General features: G+C 48.5%; 1 protein-coding gene across 1 annotated transcript in view; it reads left to right on the top strand.

Annotated features, from left to right (window-relative positions):
• Positions 1 to 25,559, top strand: part of LOC129695203 (uncharacterized) — a 60,435-nt gene that overhangs the window by 16,548 nt on the left and 18,328 nt on the right. Inside the window, exons 7-12 of the mRNA XM_055631979.1 lie at positions 3,608 to 4,221; positions 10,473 to 10,814; positions 15,936 to 16,031; positions 21,002 to 21,235; positions 23,414 to 23,433; positions 24,901 to 25,016. Coding sequence (XP_055487954.1) covers positions 3,608 to 4,221; positions 10,473 to 10,814; positions 15,936 to 16,031; positions 21,002 to 21,235; positions 23,414 to 23,433; positions 24,901 to 25,016 — 1,422 coding nt within the window. The remainder of the gene's footprint in view (positions 1 to 3,607; positions 4,222 to 10,472; positions 10,815 to 15,935; positions 16,032 to 21,001; positions 21,236 to 23,413; positions 23,434 to 24,900; positions 25,017 to 25,559) is intronic.

Genomic DNA, 25,559 nt, shown 5'->3' with positions numbered 1-25,559 from the left:
TTGTATCGTCCGCAAATTTTGATATATTACACTTGGTTCCCTCCTCCAAATCATTTATATAAATTGTGAACAACTGGGGTCCCAGCACCGACCCTTGCGGAACCCCGCTAGTTACCGGTTACCATCCCGAGTATGAACCATTTATCCCCACTCTCTGCTTCCTATTTGTTAGCCAATCTTCTACCCATGCTAATATATTACCCCCAATCCCATAATTTTTTATTTTTAGCAATAGTCTCTTATGTGGCACCTTGTCAAAAGCCTTTTGGAAGTCCAAGTATACCACATCCACCGGTTCCCCTTTATCCACCCGGGTTGTTACTTCCTCAAAGAATTCGAGCAGATTCGTTAAACAGGACTTCCCCTTCACAAAACCATGCTGGTTCTGTCCGATGAAGTCATGTTTATCCAAGTGCCCCGTTAGTGTTTCTTTAATAATTGTCTCTAACATTTTACCCACCACCGATGTTAGACTAACCGGTCTATAGTTACCCGCCTTCTGTTTACTTCCTTTTTTAAATATAGGTGTTACATTGGCCATTTTCCAATCCACTGGGACCGTTCCTGCCTCCAGGGAGTTTTGGAAAATTATCACCAATGCATCCACAATCCCCACCGCTATCTCCCTCGAGACCCTTGGATGTAATCCATCAGGCCCAGGGGATTTATCCTCCTTCAGTCTCATTAATTTCCCTAATACCACCTCCTTGGTGATCTTAATAGTATTTAGCTCCTCCATTCCTACCGCCCCCTGTTTATCCAGCGTTGGAATATTTTTTGTGTCTTCTATGGTGAAGACTGATACAAAATACTCGTTTAATGCCTTTGCCATTTCCATGTTCCCCACCAACAACTCTCCAGTCTCACCCTCCAATGGACCAACGTTCACCTTAGCCACCCTTTTTCTTTTTATATAGCTATAAAAACTCTTACTATTAGTTTTTATGTTGTTCGCTAAATTCCTTTCATAGTCTATTTTCCCCGTCTTAATTAATCTCTTAGTTATTTTTTGCTGACCTTTAAATGCTTCCCAATCCTCTACCCTCCCACTATCTCTGGCTACCTTATATGCCCTTGCTTTCAGCCGAATACTATCCTTTATAGTTTTACTGAGCCATGGCTGACTGTTCTTACCCTTACCCCTTTTTTTCTTCATAGGAATAAATTTTTCTTGAAGATTATACAGTATACCCTTAAACGTACACCACTGCTCATGTACCATCTTATTCTTGAGTCTGCTATCCCAGTCAACTTTGATCAGCTCAGTCCTCATACCTTCATAATCCCCCTTATTTAGACTAAGCACCCTAGCCTGAGTTTCAACCTGCTCCCCTTCTATTTGAATATGGAATTCGACCATATTGTGGTCACTTGTTCCCAACGAGTCCCTAACTATGACATTTTTAATTAATCCTGCTTCATTACACAGGACCAGATCCAAGATTGCCTCCCCCCTTGTCGGTTCTGTGACATACTGTTCTAGGAACCCGTCTCTAATACATTCTATAAACTCTTCCTCTAGTCTACCCTGCCCAGTTTGGTTTGCCCAATTAATATGAAAATTGAAGTCCCCCATGATTACAGCAGTTCCCTTTAAACATGCGTCAACTATTTGCAGATTTATGTTCTGACTAACAGCGTCACAGCTATTTGGAGGTCTATAAATTACACCCACTAGTGTTTTTTTCCCCTTATTATTCTCTATCTGTACCCAAGCTGTTTCACTATCCTGATCCTTCAACGCAATATCCTTCCTCTCTATTGCCGTTATTCCCTCCCTTATTAAAAGGGCCACCCCTCCTCCCTTTCTTTCCTGTCTATCTTTCCTAATTGTCGAGTACCCCTCTATATTTAACTCCCTGTCCCACCTGCTTTTGATTTCTGGACCAGCCTTACTTGCAAAACATTGTCAAGTCCCTCAGTGAAGATATAACCATATAACAATTACAGCACGGAAACAGGCCATCTCGACCCTTCTAGTCCGTGCCGAACACGTATTCTCCCCTAGTCCCATATACCTGTGCTCAGACCATAACCCTCCATTCCTTTCCGATCCATATAACTATCCAATTTATTTTTAAATGATAAAAACAAATCCACTGGAAGCTCATTCCACACTGCTACCACTCTCTGAGTAAAGAGGTTCCCCCTCATGTTACCCCTAAACTTCTGTCCCTTAATTCTCAAGTCATGTCCCCTTGTTTCAATCTTCCCTACTCTCAGTGGGAAAAGCTTATCCACGTCAACTCTGTCTATCCCTCTCATCATTTTAAAGAACTCTATCAAGTCCCCCCCCCCCCTTAACCTTCTGCGCTCCAAAGAATAAAGCCCTAACTTGTTCAACCTTTCTCTGTAACTTAGTTGCTGAAACCCAGGCAACATTCTAGTAAATCTCCTCTGTACTCTCTCTATTTTGTTGATGTCCTTCCTATAATTAGGCGACCAAAATTGTACACCATACTCCAGAATTGGCCTCACCAATGCCTTGTACAATTTTAACATTACAAGTTCACATGTTGTTTCACAATGAGATCAGAGTGTTCTTGGTTGTACAGACGCATCAAACCCACGCTCCACTATAGAAAGCAAGTAAACAGTAGCAGATTGCTTCGCCCGTCCAGTCCACTCCCGTTCAATATGATCACGGCAACTCCACCCCACATCTCTACATCCTCTTTACCAACCTCTAATTATAACTCATCCCAATCACACCAGTCTCCTTGTCTTCCAATCTGCCTCTCCTCGCCATCTACTGGCAAGATATTTAAATACCCGCCTTATTTCTCGATCTTCACCCGCAATCTCTCGTTCATCCTCACTTTACGCATTCATTTTCCCCGTCCGCACGTCCCCGACCCCTCCCGTTCCCGATAACCCACGGAATGTTCCCTTACCTGCCCGGTACGGACATTCGGGGAAAGGTATCTGTTATCCATCCACAGAAACATAGAAAATAGGTGCAGGAGTAGGCCATTCGGCCCTTCGAGCCTGCACCACCATTCAATACGATCATGGCTGATCACCCAACTCAGTATCCCATCCCTGCCTTCTCTCCATACCCCCTGATCCCTCCAGCCACAAGGGCCACATCTAACCCCCTCTTAAATATAGCCAATGAACTGGCCTCAACTACCGAGGAAATCATTTTTTACACAGAGAGTGGTGAATCTGTGGAATTCTCTGCCAGAGAAGGTAGTTGAGGCCAGTTCATTGGCTATTTTTAAGAGGTGGTTAGATGTGGCCCTTGTGGCTGGAGGGATCAGGGGGTATGGAGAGAAGGTACGGATGGGATACTGAGTTGGATGATCAGCCATGATCATATCAAATGGTGGTGTAGGCTCGAAGGGCCGAATGACCTACTCCTGCACCTATTTTTTATTACCTTCTGTGGCAGAGAATTCCACAGATTCACCACTCTCTGTGTAAAAAATGATTCACAGGTCACATCCCAATTTGCTGAACTGCACCAGATACTTGTGGTTGGGGTGAAACCTCGAGCAAGTTTTCAGTTGTCCGCTCGCCTGTGCCTTAGTCTCCCCCCCGACCCCCGGGGACTCTCTGATTCTCTGCTTCTTTCCCTTCCCCCCCCCCCCCCCCCCCCCCCCAGTCTCCATCACCCTGGATGAGGAAACATCGGGTCTGCAGCTTGAGGTGTCTGAGGATCGAAAGAGGGTGAGACTGGCCGAGTACTGCAGGAATCTCCCTGAAACCGAGAAGAGGTTTACATCCCTGGAGTGTGTGCTGGGATCGGAGGGATTCACATCGGGGAGATATTACTGGGAGGTGGAGGTGGCGGAGTGTCGTGGCTGGAGTCTGGGGGTCGCCGCAGAGTCTGTGGAGAGGGGTGATGCGATAGAGTTGACCCCGGAGTCTGGAGTCTGGAGCATCGGGCGGCAGGGTGAATGGTTTAATGCAAATACCGAACCTCTATCCCCACTCCCCCACCGTCCCACCCCCAGGAAGGTGGGAATTTATCTCAGTTACGAGTCCGGGATAGTGTCATTTTACGACGCGCGAACCAAGTCCCATCTCCACACCTTCACTGGGAATAAATTCACGGAGAAACTTTATCCTTTCTTCTGGGTTTGGGATGAAAACCAGTGGCTGATAATCTGCCCCAGTTCCGCTCGCGCGTGTAGAAGGGTCGGGTCCCGGGACCGGCGTCAGGAGCGGGGCTCAGGGGCTGTGGGGCAGAAACCCCGGTGGACAACAGGTCGGCGCTGAATGAACGGCTCCCATTTAATCCCCAAATTCCGCGTCGTGAAACCCCAGTGAGCGCGGAAATAAAACCAGGGGGAATGTAAATGTGGGAAGAGTGAAATAAACAGCACCTGAAATCAGAGCTGTCTGTCTGTCGATCCATTCATTTCAATGCGTTAACCGCGTCCGGCAACGGAACAGAAATCACTTTTGTGAAAATATAAAGATTGAAACAATCTCCCTTCCCGCGGGTTCAGCAGCAGCCGCGGGCGACGGGTCCTGAGCTCCGGGCTCCCCCGGGTCCTGAAACCGGCCGTGTAAGTTGTGGAGATAGAAATAATGCTAAATGTTGGAATGGGAGTTACATAGATGGGCTGTGTAGTGTGTTGGAAGGAACTGCAGATGCTGGTTTCGACGATAGACAATAGGTGCAGGAATAGGCCATTTGGCCCTTCGAGCCAGCAGCTTCATTCAATGTGATCATGGCTGATCATCCCCAACCAGTACCCTGTTCCCCCCTTTTCCCCATATCCCCTGACTCCGCTATCTTTAAGAGCCCTATCTAGCTCTCTCTTGAAAGTATCCAGACAACCGGCCTCCACTGCCCTCTGAGTCAGAGTATTCCACAAACTGACAACTCTATGTGAAAAAGTGTTTCCTCATCTGTTCTGTGGCCCCTGGTTCTGGACTCCCCCAACATCAGGAACATGTTTCCTGCCTCTAGCCGGTCCAATCCCTTGACAATCTTATATGTTTCAATGAGATATCCTCTCATCCTTGTAAACTCCAGAGTGTACAAGCCCAGGTGCTCCATTCTCTCAGCATATGACAGTCCTGCCATCCCGGGAATTAACCTTGTAAACCTATGCTGCACTCCCTCAATAGCAAGAATGTCCTTCCTCAAATGAGGCGCTGGTAAGGCTGCATTTGGAACAGTGGGAGCCATTCTGGCCACAATATCTCAGAAAGGATGTGCTGGCGAGGGTCCAGAGGAGGTTTACAAGAATGAGCCCAGGATCGAGTGGGTTAACCTATGATGAGCGTTTGTCGGCACTGGGCCTGTACTCGCTGGAGTTCAGAAGAATGTGGGAGTGGGGAGAGAGGGGAGGGGGGGGGGTAATTGATACATACAGAATTGTGAAAGGCTTGGATAGAGTGAATGTGGAGAGGATATTTCCACCGGTGGGAGAGTCTAGGACTAGAGGTAATAGCCTTAGCATTAAAGGACGTTCTTTTAGGAAGGAGATGAGGAGAAATGTATTTAGGCAGTGGAATTCTTTGCTACAGAATGCTGTGGAGGCCAAGTCAGTGGATATTTTTAAGGCAGAGACAGATTGATTTTTGATTAGTTGAGATGCCAGAGCATGGGAGAAATAGATCAGCCACGATTGGTTGGCAGAGTATACTTGATGGGCCGAACGGCCTAATTTTGCCCCTATCACATGACCCGATGTCCCCGCCGGATCACGTGACCCTCGGTGCCCAGCAATCAAAGTCAAAGTCCAAAGGTGCAGTGAAGTGAATTTGCCAGCAGCGATACACTTAAAAAGAACACACAATGCACAATAGAATTTAACACAAACATCCACCACAGCATTCTTCACTGTGGTGGGCGTGGATGAGGAATGAAAGTTCTGGCAACTTGTAGCTGGGATGCTCCCGCGTGGACCCTTTTCTCCTTGTTTGTGAGAGGCCTTTACATAATACTTGGATGTAAAAGTTAACTTTAACAATGATGTGAACGTGATTAACACGGTTATTTGTGGGGAGGCAATGAACTCTGGCCGCGTGGGTGACGTTCAAATCGTGTGATTCAGGCTCTAAATCTCACTTCATCCAGGCGCTGGGGCGAGTATCTTCGGTTTACACCAGCATTTCGGAAAGAAATGTCGGGTGTCGTCTCGGGCCGAGACTTGTAGTGCAATGAGACCCATACACAGGAGTAATAACTCGTAGTTTTTATTGTAACACACGCGGAGGAAACATTACATGATATCGTCTCCGTGGTCAGCATCTAGTCTGATCGTGAGATTGTGAGGTGCTGTATTAATAGTCCAGGGTAGGAAGGATGTCAACAAAATAGAGAGAGTACAGAGGAGATTTACTAGAATGTTGCCTGGGTTTCAGCAACTAAGTTACAGAGAAAGGTTGAACAAGTTAGGGCTTTATTCTTTGGAGCGCCGAAGGTTAAGGGGGGACTTGATAGAGGTTTTTTAAATGATGAGAGGGATAGACAGAGTTGACGTGGAAAAGCTTTTCCCACTGAGAGTAGGGAAGATTCAAACAAGGGGGCATGACATGAGAATTAAGGGACTGAAGTTTAGGGGTAACATGAGGGGGAACTTCTTTACTCAGAGAGTGGTAGCTGTGTGGAATGAGCTTCCAGTGAAGGTGGTGGAGGCAGGTTCGTTTTTATCATTTAAAAATAAATTGGATAGTTATATGGATGGGAAGGGAATGGAGGGTTATGGTCTGAGCGCAGGTATATGGGACTAGGGGAGATTATGTGTTCGGCACGGACTAGAAGAGTCGAGATGGCATGTTTCCGTGCTGTAATTGTTATATGGTTATATGGTTATATGGTAGGGATGAAGATCCGGACTGTGGACACGTGGAATGTGCAGCATGCATAATATGTGTGGTCATATCTATATAGTGAAGGCAGACTAATGTGGTTACTCTACAAAGGTAGATAAAAATGCTGGAGAAACTCAGCGGGTGAGGCAGCATCTATGCAGCGAAGGAAATAGGCGACGTTTCGGGTCGAGACCCTTCTTCAGACTGTTTAAGAAGGAACTGCAGATGCTGGAAAATCGAAGGTACACAAAAATTCTGGAGAAACTCAGCGGGTGCAGCAGCATCTATGGAGCGAAGGAAATAGCAACGTTTCAGGCCAAAACCCTTCACTGCGGATGCTGGTTTACATTGCGAACTTGGGCGAAACGATCGCTTGATCTCACCGATGTAGAGCAGCTGACACCGAGAGCAGCGGATGCAATAGATGAGGTTGGAGGAGGTGCAGGTGAACCTCTGCCTCACCTGGAAAGACTACTACAAGATCCTTCTTCAGACTGAAGAGGGGGGGGGGAGGAGTCTGAAGAAGGGTCTCGACCCGAAACGTCACCCATTCCTTCCCTCCAGAGATGCTGCCCGTCCCGCTGAGTTACTCCAGCTTCTTATGTCAACCTTCTGTTTAAACCAGCGTCTGCAGTTCCTTCCCAAACAGTTATCAAATGCAACGAGTTGAAGTTGTTCAGAGCAAGAACACAATGTGTTCCAAGTGAATGTAATGAACTAACTGTCCCTCACTACACTGTTTTGGTTTGACATTAATATTATAACTATGCAGACCTTGGACTTTGTTATCTCCACTTTCTCTGTATCTGTAACACTTTCATTCTGTAACGCAGCATTCTGCCCGCTGGTGTTTAACCCCTTGCACTATCTGCTGTACTTGAGTATGGGTTGATTATACTCACATAATAGACTGGATAGAAAAAAAATACCGTTTTCAATTGCCAACAATAAACCAATACCAAAGCCAATAATGTCTGACAGTGGCTTTTAACCCCATTCAAAAATAATTTTCTACATTGACACAATAGCACAGTTTCAACCAACGCACGGCCGATAGATCAAACGCCAGGGTCCCGAGTTCGATCCTGGCTGGGGGTGCTGTCTGTACGGAGTTTGCACGTTCTACAAGGTTTACAAGGTTAAGTGCCGGGATGGCAGGACTGTCATATGCTGAGAGAATGGAGCAGATGGGCTTGTACACTCTGGAGTTTAGAAGGATGAGAGGGCATCTCATTGAAACATATAAGATTGTTAATGGCTTGGAGACACTAGAAGCAGGAAACATGTTGCCGATGTTGGGGGAGTCCAGAACCAGGGGCCACAGTTTAAGAATAAGGAGTAAGCCATTTAGAACGGAGACGAGGAAACACTTTTTCTTACAGAGAGTGGTGAGCCTGTGGAATTCTCTGCCTCCGTGGAGGCAGGTTCTCTGGATGCTTTCAAGGGAGAGCTAGATAGGGCTCTTAAAATAGCGGAGTCAGGGGATATGGGGGAGAAGGCAGGAACGGGGTACTGATTGGGGATGATCAGCCATGATCACATTGAATGGCGGTGCTGGTTCGAAGGGCCGAATGGCCTCCTCCTGCACCTATTGTCTATTGTTTATTGTCTATTAACTCCAGTATTTGCTGGAGAAACTTACCATTTATAAATAAGAATATACAATGCAGTTACCATTTCACATTACTCAAACACTTCTGAAAACCTTTCTTACCCAGTACAGTCCTCCAATCAAGATCGATACCAAACACCAAACACCCACTTTTACCCACGAAAGCAGTTCTGCCTTCCTCGTCCTACATTCAAGAGTCAAGAGTTAAGAGTATTTAATTGTCATATGTAGCAAAAACTAACAATGAAATCTCCTTTGCTGCAGCTTAAGAGGCCTGTAAACGCAATAACATACATATATATATATTGATCACAGCCACACTGCAAGGGCCAGGAAGCAAGCGGCCAAGATCATCTCTGACCCCTCTCACCGTGGCCACAAACTCTTTGAATTACTTCCCTCTGGAAGGCCACTTGGGACTGTCAAAGCTGCCACAGCCAGACATAAAAATAGTTTTTATCTACGAGTAATAGCACTACTCTATACCCCCAAAATCTGTAGTCTCCTTTTTTTGGTATTTTATTGAATTCACGTGTTTAATCAATAATGTTTTATTGTTAATATTTTATGTGTCATTCCTAACTTTCACTGTATGTCATGTTGTTGGCGGAGCACCAAGGCAAATTCCTTGTATGTGAATACTTGGCCAATAAACCTATTCAATCATTCCACATGACCATCACGGTGCAAACAGCACTGTTCATGGTGCTGGGGCAACTAAATGGGCCAGGCAGCATCTCTGGAGAAAAGCAATAGGTGGACTTTCGGGTCGAGACCCTTCTTCAGACTGAGATTCAGGGGAGAGGGAAACTAGAGGTGTGGAAAGGTACAGAACAGATCACAGGCCGCACCGATGACCAAAGAGCCCACAATGGTCCATTGTTGGCTGTGGAGGAAGTGACAACGAGGCGATACAAACAGCAAAACTAGCAGGACGACTAGGGTGGGGGTGGGGGGGGGGGTGGAGAGAAACGGAACGATAGACACACAGCCCGTAGAAGTTCATAGTTGCTGAGGTAAGCGTCATGCAGTGTTCAATGGCCTTATGGTTGTTGGGAGGAAGCCCTTCCTGGTGGTCTCTGGTTTTCAGACTCCTGTCGGGGGAGAATTAGGCCGCTCGGTCCATCAATTCTACTCCGCCATAGTGTACCTTGTTGTACAGCGCTTTCCGCCGATCCCATCGATGGGTGGGTAGTTCAGTACCTGTCAGGCTGCCTCTGGTACTCTATGGAATATCATCATCCCATCAAACTCCCCCAGGCTTCACAACTCGCGTACACACGAGGGGGGGGGGGGGGGGGTCTCGTGGCCATGTAACTCACCTTGGAAGAAAGTCCTGTGCAACCGGTGGAAACCCACGCGGGTCACAGGGAGAACGTGCAAACTCCACGCTGACAGCACCGGAAGTCAATATCGAACCTAGTAGGTCCCACGAAGGTAGAAGAGAGAGGATGAGTCTGAAGAAGGGTCCCGACCCAAAACATCACCTATCCACGTTCTCCACAGATGCTGCCTGACCCGCTGAGTTACTCCAGCACTCTGTGAAACGTCACCTGCCTATCCATGTTCTCCACAGATGCTGCCTGACCCGCTGAGTTACTCCAGCACTCTGTGCCTATCGTTGGTGTAAACCGTCGCCTGCGGTTCTTTTGTGTCTATATTTCAGTCCCTCGAATCTGAGAGGCAGCGAGCGGCTCGGCTATTTGCTGCTATGCTTGGCGTTTTGTAGCAGATTAAAACATGACCCTTGGCGTGGTGGGTCTTGAGTCGAGGTGCTGATGCAGGAGCCAAGAGACAGAGTGAAACGAAGTGGAAACTTAAATCTCCCCCAGCCCTACCTCCCTCCCCACCCCTGCTTTGCCTTGTCCTCCCCCCTCTCCATCCCCTCCCCCCCATCCCCTCCCCTTCCCCCCCTTCCCCTCCCCCTCCCCCCTCCCCTCCCCCTCTCCACTCCATTTTCGTCATCATTCCGCCTGGGAACTCTGGCGTAAGCGAGCGCAGTCTAACTGCGGCGCATTAGAGAAGCTGCCTTAACATGGCCTCTGGGGAACAGACGGAGGTGTTGAATTGTCCGGTTTGCCAGAAGTCGTTCACCGACCCGGTTTCGCTGGAGTGCGGCCACACCTTCTGCAAGCCCTGCATCGCGGCGACGTGGGGCAAGAAGGGGTCGAACTCTTGTCCCGAGTGCGGCGAGGCCTCTTCGGGCACAAACTTCGGGGTGAATCGGGCCGCCGCCGAGAAGGCGCGGAGCTTCAAAGTGGATTTCACTCCGAGAGGGAGCAAGGCTCATTGCAAGGAACATCAGGAAGAAGCGATGCTCTTTTGTGAGAACGATAAGGAGGTGATCTGTCTGAAATGCGTGGCTGCACCGGAGCATGGCGACCATCGCTTTATGTCCATTAACGAGGCCGCCGAGACCTACAAGGTAAATGTCAGCCCCCACCCTTGTCATCGGATGCCCCTGTTCTGAGGCAGTGTAGCGTAGGTTCACGAGATCGATCCCTGGGATGGCGGGACTGTCATATGAGGAAAGATTGAAAAGACTGGGCTTGTATTCACTGGAGTTTAGAAGGATGAGGGGCTCTCTTATAGAAACATATAAAATTATAAAAGGACTGGACAAGCTTGATGCAGGAAAAATGTTCCCAATGTTGGGCGAGTCCAGAACCAGGGGCCACACAGTCTTAGAATAAAGGGGAGGCCATTTAAGACTGAGGTGAGAAAAAACTTTTTCACCCAGAGAGTTGTGAATTTGTGGAATTCCCTGCCACAGAGCGCAGTGGAGGCCAAGTCACTGGATGGATTTAAGAGAGAGTTAGATAGAGCTCTATGGGGTAGTGGAGTCAAGGGATATGGGGAGAAGGCAGGCACGGGGTATTGACTGGGGACGATCAGCCATGATCACATTGAATGGCGGTGCTAGCTCGAAGGGCCGAATGGCCAACTCCTGCACCTATTTTCTATGTTTAACTGCAGATGCTGAGTGAAACCGAAAATGGACACGCAACGGGTCAGGCAGGTGGACAAAAATGCTGGAGAAACTCAGCGGGCGAGGCAGCATCTATGGAGCGACGGACTAGGCGACGTTTCGGGTCGAGACCCTTCTTCAGACTTCGCTCCATCGATGCTGCCTCACCCGCTGAATTCCTCCAGCATTTTTGTCCAACTTCGATTTTTTTTTCCTCCAGCATCTGCAGTCATTTCTTAAACGAAGGAACTGCAGATGCTGGTTTAAAACCGAAGATAGACTCAAAATGCTGGAGGAACTCAGCGGGGGAGGCAGCAGCATCCAGTCCCGTTGTGAGTTACTGCAGCATTTTGTGTCTTATCTTCGAACACATGAAAGGGTTTGGGAATGAAGGCAGCTCCAGCGGGCAGGGCTTTGATCCTGATCTCCAGCGATACCTGCTTTAAGTTTACAAGTAGGCACAAAATGCTGGAGAAACTCAGCGGGTGCAGCAGCATCTATGGAGCGAAGGAAATAGGCAACGTTTCGAGCCGAAACCCTTCTTCAGACTGATGTAATTGTGAGGGGGGGGGGTGGGGGGGGGGGGGGGGGGAGGTCGTTCACAACCTCCTCTCTTTGCTGTCTCCTTCCCTTCCTCAGCCCTCGGGCTCCTCCTCCTCCTTTTTCCTTCCTTCTCCCCGCCACCCCCTATCAGTCTGAAGAAGGGTTTCGGCCCGAAACGTTACCTATTTCCTTCGCTCCATAGATGCTGCCGCACCCGCTGAGTTTCTCCAGCATTTTTGTGTACTTCACAAGTGTTCGCTGCCCTGGGTGCGTGGATTTCTTAATACACATCATACTTAATACACACACACACATCAGTCAGGGTCTCGACCCGCGTCACCTATTCCTTCGCTCCATAGATGCTGCCTCACCCGCTGAGTTCCTCCAGCATTTTTGTCTGCCTTCGATTTTTCCAGCATCTGCAGTTCCTTCTTAAACGACGGGTCAGGCAGCGTCTCTGGAGAAAAGGAATAGGTGACGTTTCGTGTCGAGATGCTTCTTCAGACTGAACTGTACAGCTTTTTGATCTCTAGCCTTTGTCACCCATCTGCCCCCCCCCCCCCCCCCCCCCCACCCCCTACCCTGTGTCGAACTATCCATCTGAAGAAGGGTCTCGACCCGAGACGTCACCCATTCCTCTCCAGAGGTGCTGCCTTGAGTTGAGTTACTCCGGCATTTTGTGTCCATCTATCTTCGGTGTAAACCAGCTTCTGTAGTTCCTTCCTACGCATATCGACCTGTCACCGGTGGTGCAGCGGTAGAGTTGCTGCCTCACAGCGCCAGAGACCCGGGTTCGATCCTGACCACGGGCGCTGCCTGTACGGAGTTTTACACGTTCTCCCCGTGACCTGCGTGGGTTTTCTCCGTGTGCTCCGGTTTCCCTCTACGCTCCAATGAAAAACGTGGAGGTTTGTGGGCTAATTGGCTTCGCTAAAAATTGTCTACTCCGTTAGTGGTGTTAAGTGTGCGGGGGTCGCTTGGCGGCGCGGACTCGATGGGCCGAAGGGTCTGTTTCCGCTCTGTATCTCCAAACAATAAACAACAGGTGCAGGAGTAGGCCATTCGGCCCTTCGAGCGATCACCGTCATTCAATGTGATCGTGGCTGATCATCCACAAACAGTACCCCGTTCCTGCCTTCTCCCCATATCCCTTGATTCCGTTATCCCTAAGAGCCCTATCTAACTCTCTCTTGAAAGCATCCAGAGAACCGGCCTCCACCGCCGAGACCTAAACTTAGAAACAAGGAACAGCAGGTGCCTGTTCACAGAAGTCTGAAGGGCCGAATGGCCTACTCCTGCACCTACTGACGATTGTTTGGAGATACAGCGGGGAAACAGACCCCCCGAGGAAGGGTCTCAACTTGAAAGGTCACCCATCCATGTCCTCCAGAGATGGGGGGGGGTGGAAATGGGGTGGCAAAGGCCACAACAAATGAAGGCAGGCAACAGATGACATAGGAAGTGTGGAGCTCATAATGGTCCATTGTTGGCTGGGGAAGGGGTGATGACGAAGCGATACAAAGGATGCCAACAATGAAACTAAGTGGGGCGTCCAGGGGGGGGGGGGGGGGGGGGGGGGGGGGAGGGGGGGAGGGAATGGACGGTGTGGGAGATTGCAACCTTCACATGGCCCGTCCTGTTTCGACGAAGATCAAATAGAACAAGTTGTCCAACTTTAGGCTGTGCACGTCATACGCAAGAAGAAGACGAATTAATAGGAGTAGAATAGGGCCATTCGATACATCAAGTCTACTCTCGCCATTCAATCATGGCTGATGTATCTCTCCCTCCGAATCCCATTCTCCTGCCTTCACCGCATAACCTCTGACACCACGTACCAATCAAGAATCTATCTATCCCTGCCTTAAATATGTCCACTTGAGTTTACCTCCACAGCCCACTGTGGCAAATAATTCCACAGATTCACCGCCCTCTGAATGAAAGGTTTACTTGAAATTAGAGAAATCGATGTTCATACAGCTGGGCTGTAAACTGCCCATCCACCCCACTGCAAACAGTCTGAAGAAGGGCCCGGGCCAGAAACATCACCTATTCCTTCTCTCCAGGGATGCTGCCTGGCCCGCTGAGTTACTCCACCATTTTGGCCTTCATAACAAGAGGATTTCAGTATCGGAGTAAAGAGGTTTTTCTGCAATTGTATAAGGTCTCTGGTGAGACCACATCTGGAGTATTGTGTACAGATTTGGTCTCCTATTTTGAGGAAGGACATCCTTGTGATTGAGGCAGTGCGGCGTAGGTTCACGAGATTGATCCCTGGAATGGCGGAACTGTCATATGTGGAAAGATTGAAAAGACTAGGCTTGTATTCACTGGAGTTTAGAAGGATGAGGGGATATCTGATGGAAACTTCTAAAATTATAAAAGGACTGGACAAGCTAGATGCAGGAAAAATGTTCCCAATGTTGGATGAGTCCAGAACCAGGGGCCACAGTCTTAGAATAAAGGGGAGGTCATTTAAGACTGAGGTGAGAAAAAACTATTTCACCCAGAGAGTTGTGAATTTGTGGAATTCCCTGCCACAGAGGGCAGTGGAGGCCAAATCACTGGATGGATTTAAGAGAGTGTTAGATAGAGCTCTAGGGGCTAGTGGAATCAAAGGATATGGGGAGAGCCAAATGGCTTGCTCCTGCGCCTATTGCCTATTGAGTAGGTCATTTGGCACTTCGAGCCAGCACCGCCATTCAATGTGATCATGGCTGATCATCCCCAATCAGTACCGCGTTCCTGCCTTCTCCCCATATTCCCTGACTCCGCTATCTTTAAGAGCCCTGTCTAGCTCTGTCTTGAAAGCATGCAGAGAACCGGCCTCCACAATCCTCTGAGGCGCTCGACATCGATGTGGAGTCCTGGGAGATCCTTGCAGCTGACTGCACGAGGTGGAGAGGTACCCTGAACCAACATCTGGCAAAAACGGGAAAGCAGATTATTATCTAAATGGTGGCCGATTGGGAAAGGGGGAGATGCAGCGAGACCTGGGTGTCATGGTACATCAGTCATTGAAGGTAGGCATGCAGGTGCAGCAGGCAGTAAAGAAAGCGAATGGTATGTTGGCTTTCATAGCAAGATGATTTGAGTATAGGAGCAGGGAGGTTCTACTGCAGTTGTACAGGGTCTTGGTGAGACCACACCTGGAGTATTGCGTACAGTTTTGGTCTCCAAATCTGAGGAAGGCCATTATTGCCATAGAGGGAGTGCAGAGAAGGTTCACCAGACTGATTCCTGGGATGTCAGGACTGTCTTATGAAGAAAGACTGGATAGACTTGGTTTATACTCTCTAGTATTTAGGAGATTGAGAGGGGATCTTATAGAAACTTACAAAATTCTTAAGGGGTTGGACAGGCTAGATGCAGGAAGATTGTTCCTGATGTTGGGGAAGTCCAGGACAAGGGGTCACAGCTTAAGGATAAGGGGGAAATCCTTTAAAACCGAGATGAGGAGAACTTTTTTCACACAGAGAGTGGTGAATCTCTAGAACTCTCTGCCACAGAGGGTAGTTGAGGCCAAAGTTCATTGGCTATATTTAATAGGGAGTTAGATGTGGCCCTTGTGGCTAAGGGGATCAGGGGGTATGGAGAGTAAGCAGGTACGGGATACTGAGTTGGATGATCAGCCATGATCATATTGAATGGCGGTGCAGGCTCGAAGGGCCGAATGGCCTACTCCTGCACCTAATTTCTATGTTTCTATGTTGCTATGTTTCTATCTCCAACCGGGGGGGAAGAGAAACTGCAGAAAGGACACAGCAACTTCAACAAACCAGAGACCACACACACAAATGTGACCTTTGCCGCAGAGACTGCCACTCCCGCATTGGTCTCTTGAGCCACAAGGACAAGCAGGCAACAACTAGGATGCATCACCCATGGTCAGTCATGACCGAGGGGGGCCTACACGGGGAGGGGGTGCAACTCCCGTGCGGTCTGTGGTGCTGTGAGCCTGCAACAACTCTACCGCTGCCGCGTAATACAAGTTACCGGTGCTAAGCCGGACTTCTGTTTTTGTGCCATTCCTAGGATCGGCTGAAAAAATCGTACAACACTCTCACAGAGAAGCAAGCGATGGTTATTGACTTGGAGCGGCAGCAGCGACTGAAGATGACCAAGATTACGGTAAGCTCTCAATGTGCTCACAGCTTGTAAGCCATAGAGTGATACAGCGTGAAGACAGGCCCTTCTGCCCTTCTGCCAACCCCCCCCCCCCCCCCCCCCCCCCCCCCACACACACACACACAGCATGCCCCATCTACACTAGTCCCACCTGCCTGCATGTGGCCCATATCCCTCCCAACCTGTCCTATCCACATACCTGCCCAACAAAATGTTTCTTAAACGTTGCGATAGTACCTGCCTCAACTACCTCCTCCGGCAGGACGTTCCATACACCCACAGAAATTGTGTGGAAAAGTTACACCTCAGGCTTCTTATAAATCTCCCAAGACTTGAGGATCGGAGCTTTTGGGCAGTGGTTGGGCAATGTCAGGCCCTCGAGTCCTGGTGATATCGTTGTAAATATTCCCAGAAGAGTGTGAGGAGACTTGATTGAGGCACATGTTAGTCTTAGAGGCAATAGACAAAATACAATAGGTGCAGTAGTAGGCCATGTGGCCCTTCGAGCCAGCACCACCATTCAATGTGATCATGGCTGATCATCCCCAATCAGTACCCCGTCCCTGACCTCCCCATATCCAATGACTCCACTATCCTTAAGTGCCCTATCTATCTCTCTCTTGAAAGTATCCAGAGAACCGGCCTGAGGCAGAGAATTCCACAGACTCACAAATCTCTGTGAGAAAAAGTGTTTCCTCATCTCTGTTCTAAATGGCTCACCCCTTATTCTTAAACTGTGTGGCCCCTGGTTCTGGACTCCCCCAACATCGGGAACATGTTTCCTGCCCCTAGCGTGTCCAATCTCTTAATAATCTTATATGTTGCAATAAGATCCACCCTCATCCTTTTTGGAGTCTGACAATGTCAATGTGCAGAAGATGTTCCCTCTTGCGAAACGTCACCCATCCCTTCTCTCCAGAGATGCAGCCTGTCCCACTGAGTTACTCCAGCATTTTGGGTCTATCTTAGGTTTAAACCAGCATCTGCAGTTCCTTCCTACACTAGTGTACACTAGCATCCTGGAAATATTCCAAAATAGTGACTTCCCCCTTAGGTTGGTTTAATTTATTGTCACGTGTTAAGAATAAGGAGTAAGCCATTTAGAACGGAGATGAGGAAAACCTTTTTCACCCCGAGAGTTGTGAATCTGTAGAATTCTCTGCCGCAGAAGGCAATGGAGGCCAATTCTCTGGATGCTTTCAAGAGCAATTGGATAGACCTCTTACAGATAGCGGAGTCAAGGGATATGGGGAGAAGGCAGGAATGGGGTACTGATTGGGGATGATCAGCCATGATCACAGTGAATTGCGGTGCTGGCTCGAAGGGCCGAATGGCCTACTCCTGCACCTATTGTCTATTGTCTATTAATATTGTTTCAACTAAAGATTGTCGTTTAAAAATAAATGGCCTCTTCTCTTAATATCTAAAATATATGGTCAATAAGTTAAAAACTTCCTCCTTTTATTTAATAGTCTGCTGTTTTCAAAGTTATGTGAGAAATGTATTGTTGTGTTGCAACCTTGAACTGAACATGCTGTACTTCATGTGGGGATGGCAGAATGGCGCAGCAGTAGAGTTGTTGCGTTTTAAAGGGCCTGTCCCACTTTGGCGATTTTTCTGCCAACTTCCGGCGACTGTCATGGCTGTAGCAGGTTGCCGAAAAACCGGCGACTGGACCCCCCTACGACAATGTCTACGACAAGCTACAACAACCTAATCGACGTCAAGCTACCGAACACCGGCAACACAATCAGCGTGACTTAGGACGCCCACCTACGACGACAACCTACGATAACCTACGTCCAGGTCCATGGGTGGGCGGCGCGACCGACGTCGCAGCGGCCTCTGCAGTCTGTCTGTCTTTTTTTTTTGTCCAGTTGAGGGTATAGTTTGTAGTGGGATTTTAAATGTGTATGTGTGGGGGGTGGGGGGTGGGTGGGGGAAACTTTTAAATCTCTTCCCTGCACGGGGACCCGATCTTTTCCCTGTCGGGTCTCCGTTGTAGTTGGGGCCTAGCACCGTGGAGCGGCCTCCAACCAGAACGACCTGGGGGCTCAAGTCACGGAGCCGGCGGAGCTGCGGACCTACCATCGTGGAGCTGGCCAGCTTCGGAGCGTGGAGAGCTGCGGTGGCGCGCTGCTGCGACCCGACTCCGGTGGAGGGTGACACCGTTGGGAGACCGCTTTGCGGGGCACCGGCAACGGCGACTTCTCCCGCCCGAATTGCGGGGTTGAAAGTGACCTGGAGCAGGGCCTTACATCGCCCGGCGCGGCTTTAAATGGCCGCGGACTTGCTAGCGCCCGCCGGGGGCTTTGACTTTGACATCGGGAGAAGAATGGAGAGCAGGGGAGAGACAAGACTTTGCCTTCCATCACAGTGAGGAGGAGATTTACTGTGAAGGGTGTTTGTGTAAATTGTGTTGGTGTGTGTCTTGGTTCTTTTCTTGTATGACTGCAGAAAACAAATTTTGTTTGAACTTCATGTGAGGTTCAAATAACAAATAAATGGTATTGTATTGTATTGTATTGTCCACCCGCGTCAAGCTACGACTGGCGGCGACAACTGAGGGCAATTGAAGACATCCAGATAGTCCTTACTTTCTCCTCCCCTTCTCAGCACTTCCTCAGCCCTCTGGTTCTGCCTCTTCCTTTCTTCATCCCCCTCCCCACCCTCACATCCGTCCGAAAACGGGTCTCGACCCAAAACATTGCCTATTTCCTTCGCTCCCTAGATGCTGCCTCACCCGCTGAGTTTCTCCAGCATTTTTGTCTGCCAAAGACAGGTGATGTCATTTTGACCTCCAAAACAATGGAATCAGCCCATTCCTATAAAATGGGCTGTAGGGTGCGGTTTCGAATCATTCTGCAACATCCGAGGGCATTGCACATGTTACAAGCTGAAGCCCTGCTGCTTGCCGCAGCCCTCTTGCTTAAAGATCTGCACAACAGAAGGACGAGGAATGGTGAAGAAGAGGCCTGTGTTGTTGAAGGCCTTGTCCCTGAAGAGACCCAGGTTGGGCCAGTATGAAAACCTGATGACTGAGCTCCAGAAAAAAGATGAGGCTGCTTTAAAAAAAATCAGGAAGTCGACGCACTTTAGACAATAGACAGTAGACAATAGGTGCAAGAGTAGGCCATTCGGCCCTTCGAGCCAACACCGTCATTCAATGTGATCATGGCTGATCATCCCCAATCAGTACCCCGTTCCTGCCTTCACCCCATATCCCCTGACTTAGCTATCTTTAAGAGCCCTATCTAGCTCTCTCTTGACATGTCCTTTAAGTCGAGACTAAAGACTTATCTATACTCCCAAGCCTTTCCTGACGTCCACTGAGCGAGGGCTATATGTATATATGTATGTCGTTTGTTTGTTTATACTATTCTTATAACAAATGTAAAGCACTTTGGCCAATGAGAGTTGTTTTATTTAAATGTGCTTTATCAATAAATGTAACTTGACTTGACTTGACTTGAAAGTTTCCAGAGAACCTGCCTCCACTGAGGCAGAGAGACCACTTTATTTTTCACTGATCACGTGTTTTTCCAAAGTCGTTACTTGACTTCTCTTGATGACAAGCTGGCGACAACCTACAACAGCACCCACGTCAGGAGAAGACAAGCTACGACAAGCCCACGGTCGCCGAAAAGTTTAGAACATTTCAAAATCCATCGGTGACCAGAAAAACGTTATGACCCATTGGGCGACTGAGGAGACTACTCACGACCATACAGGCGACACTCCGGTGACCATGCGGCAACAGCCTAGTCGCCGGCAGTCGCCTAAAGAAAGTTGCGTAAGTGGGACAGGCCCTTTACAGCGCCAGAGCCCCGGGTTTGATCCTGACCTTGGGTGCTGTCTGTGTGGAGTTTGCACATTCTCCCTGTGACTGCGTGGGTTTCCCCCGGGTGCTCCGGTTTTCTCCGACACTCCAATGATGTGCAGGTTTGCTGGCTAATTGACTAATTGGTAAAGATTGTAAGTTGTCCCTAATGTGTTGGATAGTGCTGGTGCACAGGGTAAACAAAAATTGCTGGAGTAAATCGAAGATAGACACAAAAGGCCTGAGTAACTCAGCGGGACAGGCAGCCTCTCTGGAGTGAAGGCATGGGTAATGTTTTCGATCGAGATCCTTTCTTCATACTGATCTCGACCGGAAATATCACCCATTCCTTCCTTCTAAAGATGCTGCCTGTCCCGCTGAGTTATTCCATCATTTTGTGTCTATCTTCCGTTTAACGCAGCATCTGCAGTTCCTTCCTACACTAATGCACAGCGTGATCACTGGTCGGCGCGGACTCGGTGGGCTGAAGGGCCTGTTTCCACACTGTATCTCTAATGTCTGAAAGTCCCCTAATTTGAGGAAGGACATTCTTGCTATTGAGGGAGTGCAGCGTAGGTTTACAAGGTTACTTCCCGGGATGGCGGGACTGCCATATGCTGAGAGAATGGAGCGGCCGGGCTTGTATACACTGGAATTTTGAAGGATGAGAGGAGATCTTACTGAAACATATAGGATTATTAAAGGTTTGGACACACTAGAGGCAGGAAACATGTTCCCGATGTTGGGGGAGTCCAGAACCAGGGGCCACACACACAGTTTAAGAATAAGGGGTAAGCCATTTAGAACGGAGACGAGGAAACACTTTTTCACACAGAGAGTTGTGAGTCTGTGGAATTCTCTGCCTCAGGGCGGAGGGCGGTTCTCTGGATACTTTGAGAGAGCTCGATGGGGCTCTTAAAGATAGCAGTCAGGGGATATGGGGAGAAGGCAGGAACAGGGTACTGATTGGGGATGATCAGCCATGATTACATTGAATGGCGGTGCTGGCTCGAATGGCCTAATGGCCTACTACTGCACCTATTGTCTATTGTCTAAGTCTACATGATAATTACTGCCGAGTTGTTTCTAGATTTCCCCTGCCCCAGACCCCTGTCACCATTGTGTTTATAAATTCCTACATTTCAATCCACAGGATCTGTCCACGAGCATGCAGAACAACATCAGCAGTGAATATGCAAGGATGCATAGAATTCTCTCGGAGAAAGAGCACCGTTTAATCAAGGAGCTGAAGAAACACGAGGAGAATGCGCTGGATACAATCGGACAGAATCTTCACGGAATCCAGACCTACTTAGGTTTTGTCGATAAAAGATTGTTAAAGATGCAACAAAGAATGTATCTGAAGGACAGTTTTGCACTTCTGAGGGTGAGGATTCAGTTTTAGTCTTAGAGTAAAACAGTGCACGTTTACAAGAGAGAGCTCGATAGGGCTCTTAAACATGGCGGAGTCTGGGGGATATGGGGAGAAGGCAGGAACGGGTTAGTGACTGGGGATGATCAGCCATGATCACATTGAATGACGGTGCTGGCTCGAAGGGCCGAATGGCCTACTCCTGCACCTATTGTCTATTAAATGAACTTTGAGATGAATGCAACAAGTCAAAAATAAACGGAACCAATAGATTGCTCATCCGTTTCGTTAAGAGATTATGGCGTGGAAACAGGCCCTTCGGCCCACTGATTCCGCCCCGACCATCGTTCACTGTACACTTGTTCTATCCTACACACTTGGGGCAATTTACCAAAGCCTATTATTATTGCTAATGTTATTGCTCAATCTCGTGTGGCTATACGCCACTTGTCCCTCTAAGAAGTTGGACGCGGACCTGCACGTCTTGGGATGTGGGAGGAAACTGGGCCACCCGGTGGAAACCCACAAGGTCACGGGGAGAACGTTACAACCTCCGTACAGACAACACAGAGAGTGGTGAATCTCTGGAGCTCTCTGCCACAGAAGGTAGTTGAGGCCAGTTCATTGGCTATATTTAAGAGGGAGTTAGATGTGGCCCTTGTGGCTAAAGGGATCAGGGGGTATGGAGAGAAGGCAGGTACGGGATACTGAGTTGGATGATCAGCCATGATCATATTGAATGGCGGTGCAGGCTCGAAGGGCCGAATGGCCTACTCATGCACCTAATTTCTATGTTTCTATGTTTCTAACGCCTGTAGTCACGATGGAACCCGGGTCTCTTGCGCTGTGAGACAGCGACTCTACCGCTGCTCCCAGAGCAATCAGGGGTTCATACTTAAAACAAATTATCTCTGCGATATCAAGCAAGAATATTTGCATCTAACGCGGAAGTGAGTTGTTATACTCTTGAGATTTATCAGTTTTGTTTTATTGCTGTCACGTGTACCAAGATATAATTTTAAAATGTGTTTGCGTGCCATGCAATCAAAGCATACTATTGCACTGGGTAGAAACAAGGAACTGCGGATGCTGGTTCATCACGAAAGTAAACTAGTCAAGTCAAGGCAACTTTATTTGTCACATACACATACAAGATGTGCAGTGAAATGGAAGTGGCAATGTTTGCGGATTGTGCAAAAAGTTACAGAAAATAGAACAGAATCAGTATGTACTTAATAGAAAAAAACCCCAGCACTTTTAAAAAGACACAACACAGCAGTAAATGAGTCCCTGGTGAGATCAGAGTTTACAGTCCTGACGGCCTGTGGGAAGAAACTCATGTCTCATCCTCTCTGTTTTCTCTGCGTGACACCGGAGGAGTTTGCCTGACCATAGCAGCTGGAACAGTCCGTTGCTGGGGGGGGTAGGGGTCCCCCATAATGTTGTTGGCTCTGGATCTGCTCCATCTGGTGTATAGGTCCTGCAGGGGAGCGAGTGTAGTTCCCATAGTGTGTTCGGCCGAACACACTACTCTCTGCAGAGCCTTCCTGTCCTGGGCAGAGCTGTTCCCAAACCAGATTGTGATGTTGCCGGACAAGATGCTTTATACAGTCCCAGAGTAGAAGCACTGGAGGATCCTCAGTGAGACTCTGAATTTCCTCAGCTGCCTGAGGTGGTAAAGGCGCTGCCTTGCCTTACTCACCAGTGCTGCAGTGTGTGTTGTCCATGTCAGATCCTCTGTGATGTGGACTCCCAGGTATTTAAAGCAGCTCACCCTATCCACAGTAGTCCCATTTATCTCCAGTGGAGTGTACGTCCTCGGTTGTTGTGCCCTTCTAAAGTCCACAATCAGTTCCTTAGTTTTAGTGACATTCAAGAGGAGGCTGTTGACCTGACACCAGAGTTCCAGATCAGCCACCTCCTCCCGGTAGGTCTTCACATCGTTATTGGAGATCAGGCCCACCACCACAGTGTCATCAGCATGCTTGATGATGGAGTTGGAGCTTAATAATGCAGTTGGAGCTGAAGATGCTGGAATGACTCAGCAGGTCAGGCAGCATCCGTGGAGAACATGGAAAGGTGATGTTTTGGGTCGGGACCCTTCTCCTGAAGAAAGTGAAAAATAGTTCCCGCTGCAATTTGCTAAACATCTCCCTCCATGTATTATTTGTGTGTTTTTTTTATTTATTATAGGAGGAAACTCAGAAGAGGAGGTAAGACAAACTGTTCATTGAACCTCTGTCAAGTTTAAAGTCTTTAGACCAGACCTTAGTGATGTGTGTGCAAGAGTGAATTGCAGATGCTGGTTTAAACCATTTAATTCATTTAGAACGGAGATGAGGAAACGCTTCTTCACACAGAGAGTTGTGAGTGTGGAATTCTCTGCCTCAGAGGCCGGTTCTCTTGATGCTTTCAATAGAAACATAGAAAATAGGTGCAGGAGGAGGCCATTCAGCCCTTCAAACCAGCACCGCCATTCATTGTGATCACGGCTGATCGTCCCCAATCAATAACCCGTGCCTGCCTTCTCCCCATATCGCTTGATTCCACTATACTTTCAAGAGAGAGCTAGATAGGGCTCTTAAAGATAGCGGAGTCAGGGGATATGGGGAGAAGGTAGGAACGGGGTATTGATTGTGGATGATCAGCCATGATCACATTGAATGGCAATGCTGGCTCGAAGGGCCGAATGGCCTACTCCTGCACCTATTGTCTATTGTTTAAATGTTGTTATTGTAGCTGCCACATTGATTTTCTCCGACAGTTACTTCCACATACCCACCACCCTCAATGTGAAAACAATTGCCCCTCAGGTCCCTATTAAATCTTTCCCCTCGCACGTTAAAGCAGTGCCCTCTAGTTGCTAATTCCTGCTACCCTGGGGGGGAACTGTGCTTCCACCCTTCCTATTCCCCTCATGATTTTACACACCGCAAGATAAGTAAATAAGTAAGTTTATTGGCCAAGTATTCACATACAAGGAATTTGCCTTGATGCTCCGCCCACAAGTAACAACATGACATACAGTGACAGTTACGAATGACTCGGATAACACTAAACATTAATAATAATAAGACATTAATGATAAAACACCATTGATCAAGCCAGTGAACCAACAAAATACCAGATCAAAGGGAGGCTACAGATTTTTGGCTGTTGAGTAGAGCAACTACTCGTGGATAGAAACTGTTTTTATGTCTGGCTGTGGCAGCTTTGACAGTCCGGAGTCGCCTTCCAGGGGGAAGTGATTCAAAGAGTTTGTGGCCAGGGTGAGAGGGGTCAGAGATGATCTTGCCCGCTCGCTTCCTGCCCCTTGCAGTGTACAGTTCATCAATGGAGGGAAGGTTGCAGCCAATAACCTTCTCTGCTGATCGGACGATTCGCTGCAGCCTCCAGGTGTCGTGCTTGGTGGCTGAGCCAAACCAGACCATGATGGAGAAGGTGAGAACAGACTCTACGATGGCCGAGTAGAATTCGACCATCATTGCCTGTGGCAGATTGTGCTTCCTCAGCTGCCGCAGGAAGTACATCCTCTGTTGTGCCTTTTTGACTGCGATCGCCCCTTCAACCTACTGCGCTCCAAAGATTCTGGTTCACAGAAAGCAGTAGAAGGGGCCTCATATCTGCTCAGTAGAAAAGTCCTGATGTCAATTAATTCACCAGCTGTTTGTCCTTTGCAGGATTAACGATGATGATGGCCAACCAACAGTGGAGGACGCCAGCCTGGCCATTGACAAATTTAATGGTCCCATACTCTACATCACATGGAAGGACATGATCAATTATATTAGCTCCGGTAACGTACCTGATTCTGACTCCACACTCTCGGTAAACGTGGTTGCCGTGGTGACAGCTAGCTTCTTGCAGCTTCGGACGATAGCTAAAATAAAACCATTCCTCCAATTTGACGACCTCGAAAAGATCATCCACTAATTCATCTCCTCCCACCTCGATTACTGCAACTCCCTTTACACTAGCATCAGCCAATATTCCCCGTCCCGCCTGCAACTGGTCCAAAACGCCGCAGCGAGACTCCTGACGGGCACCCGAAAAAGGGCCCACATCACCCCCATCCTGGCCTCTCGCCACTGGCTCCCTGTGCGGTTCTGAATACATTTCAAGGTCCTCCTCTATGTCTACAAAGCCCTTAACGGGCTTGTCCCCACGCTACATCAAAAGTCTGCTCACCCACCACACCACCTCCAGGCCCCTCAGATCGGCCGACTTGGGGTTGCTGAACATCCCGCGGTCTAGGCATAAGCTCAGGGGCGACCGTGCCTTTGCGGTTGCAGCTCCTAGACTATGGAACAGCATCCGTCTTCCCATCAGAACTGCCCCC

Source organism: Leucoraja erinacea, unplaced genomic scaffold (genome assembly GCF_028641065.1).
Source record: "Leucoraja erinacea ecotype New England unplaced genomic scaffold, Leri_hhj_1 Leri_98S, whole genome shotgun sequence".
NCBI lineage: Eukaryota > Metazoa > Chordata > Chondrichthyes > Rajiformes > Rajidae > Leucoraja > Leucoraja erinaceus.
Note: the sequence above shows the minus strand (reverse complement) of the source record. Positions and strands in the feature narration are given on the sequence as shown.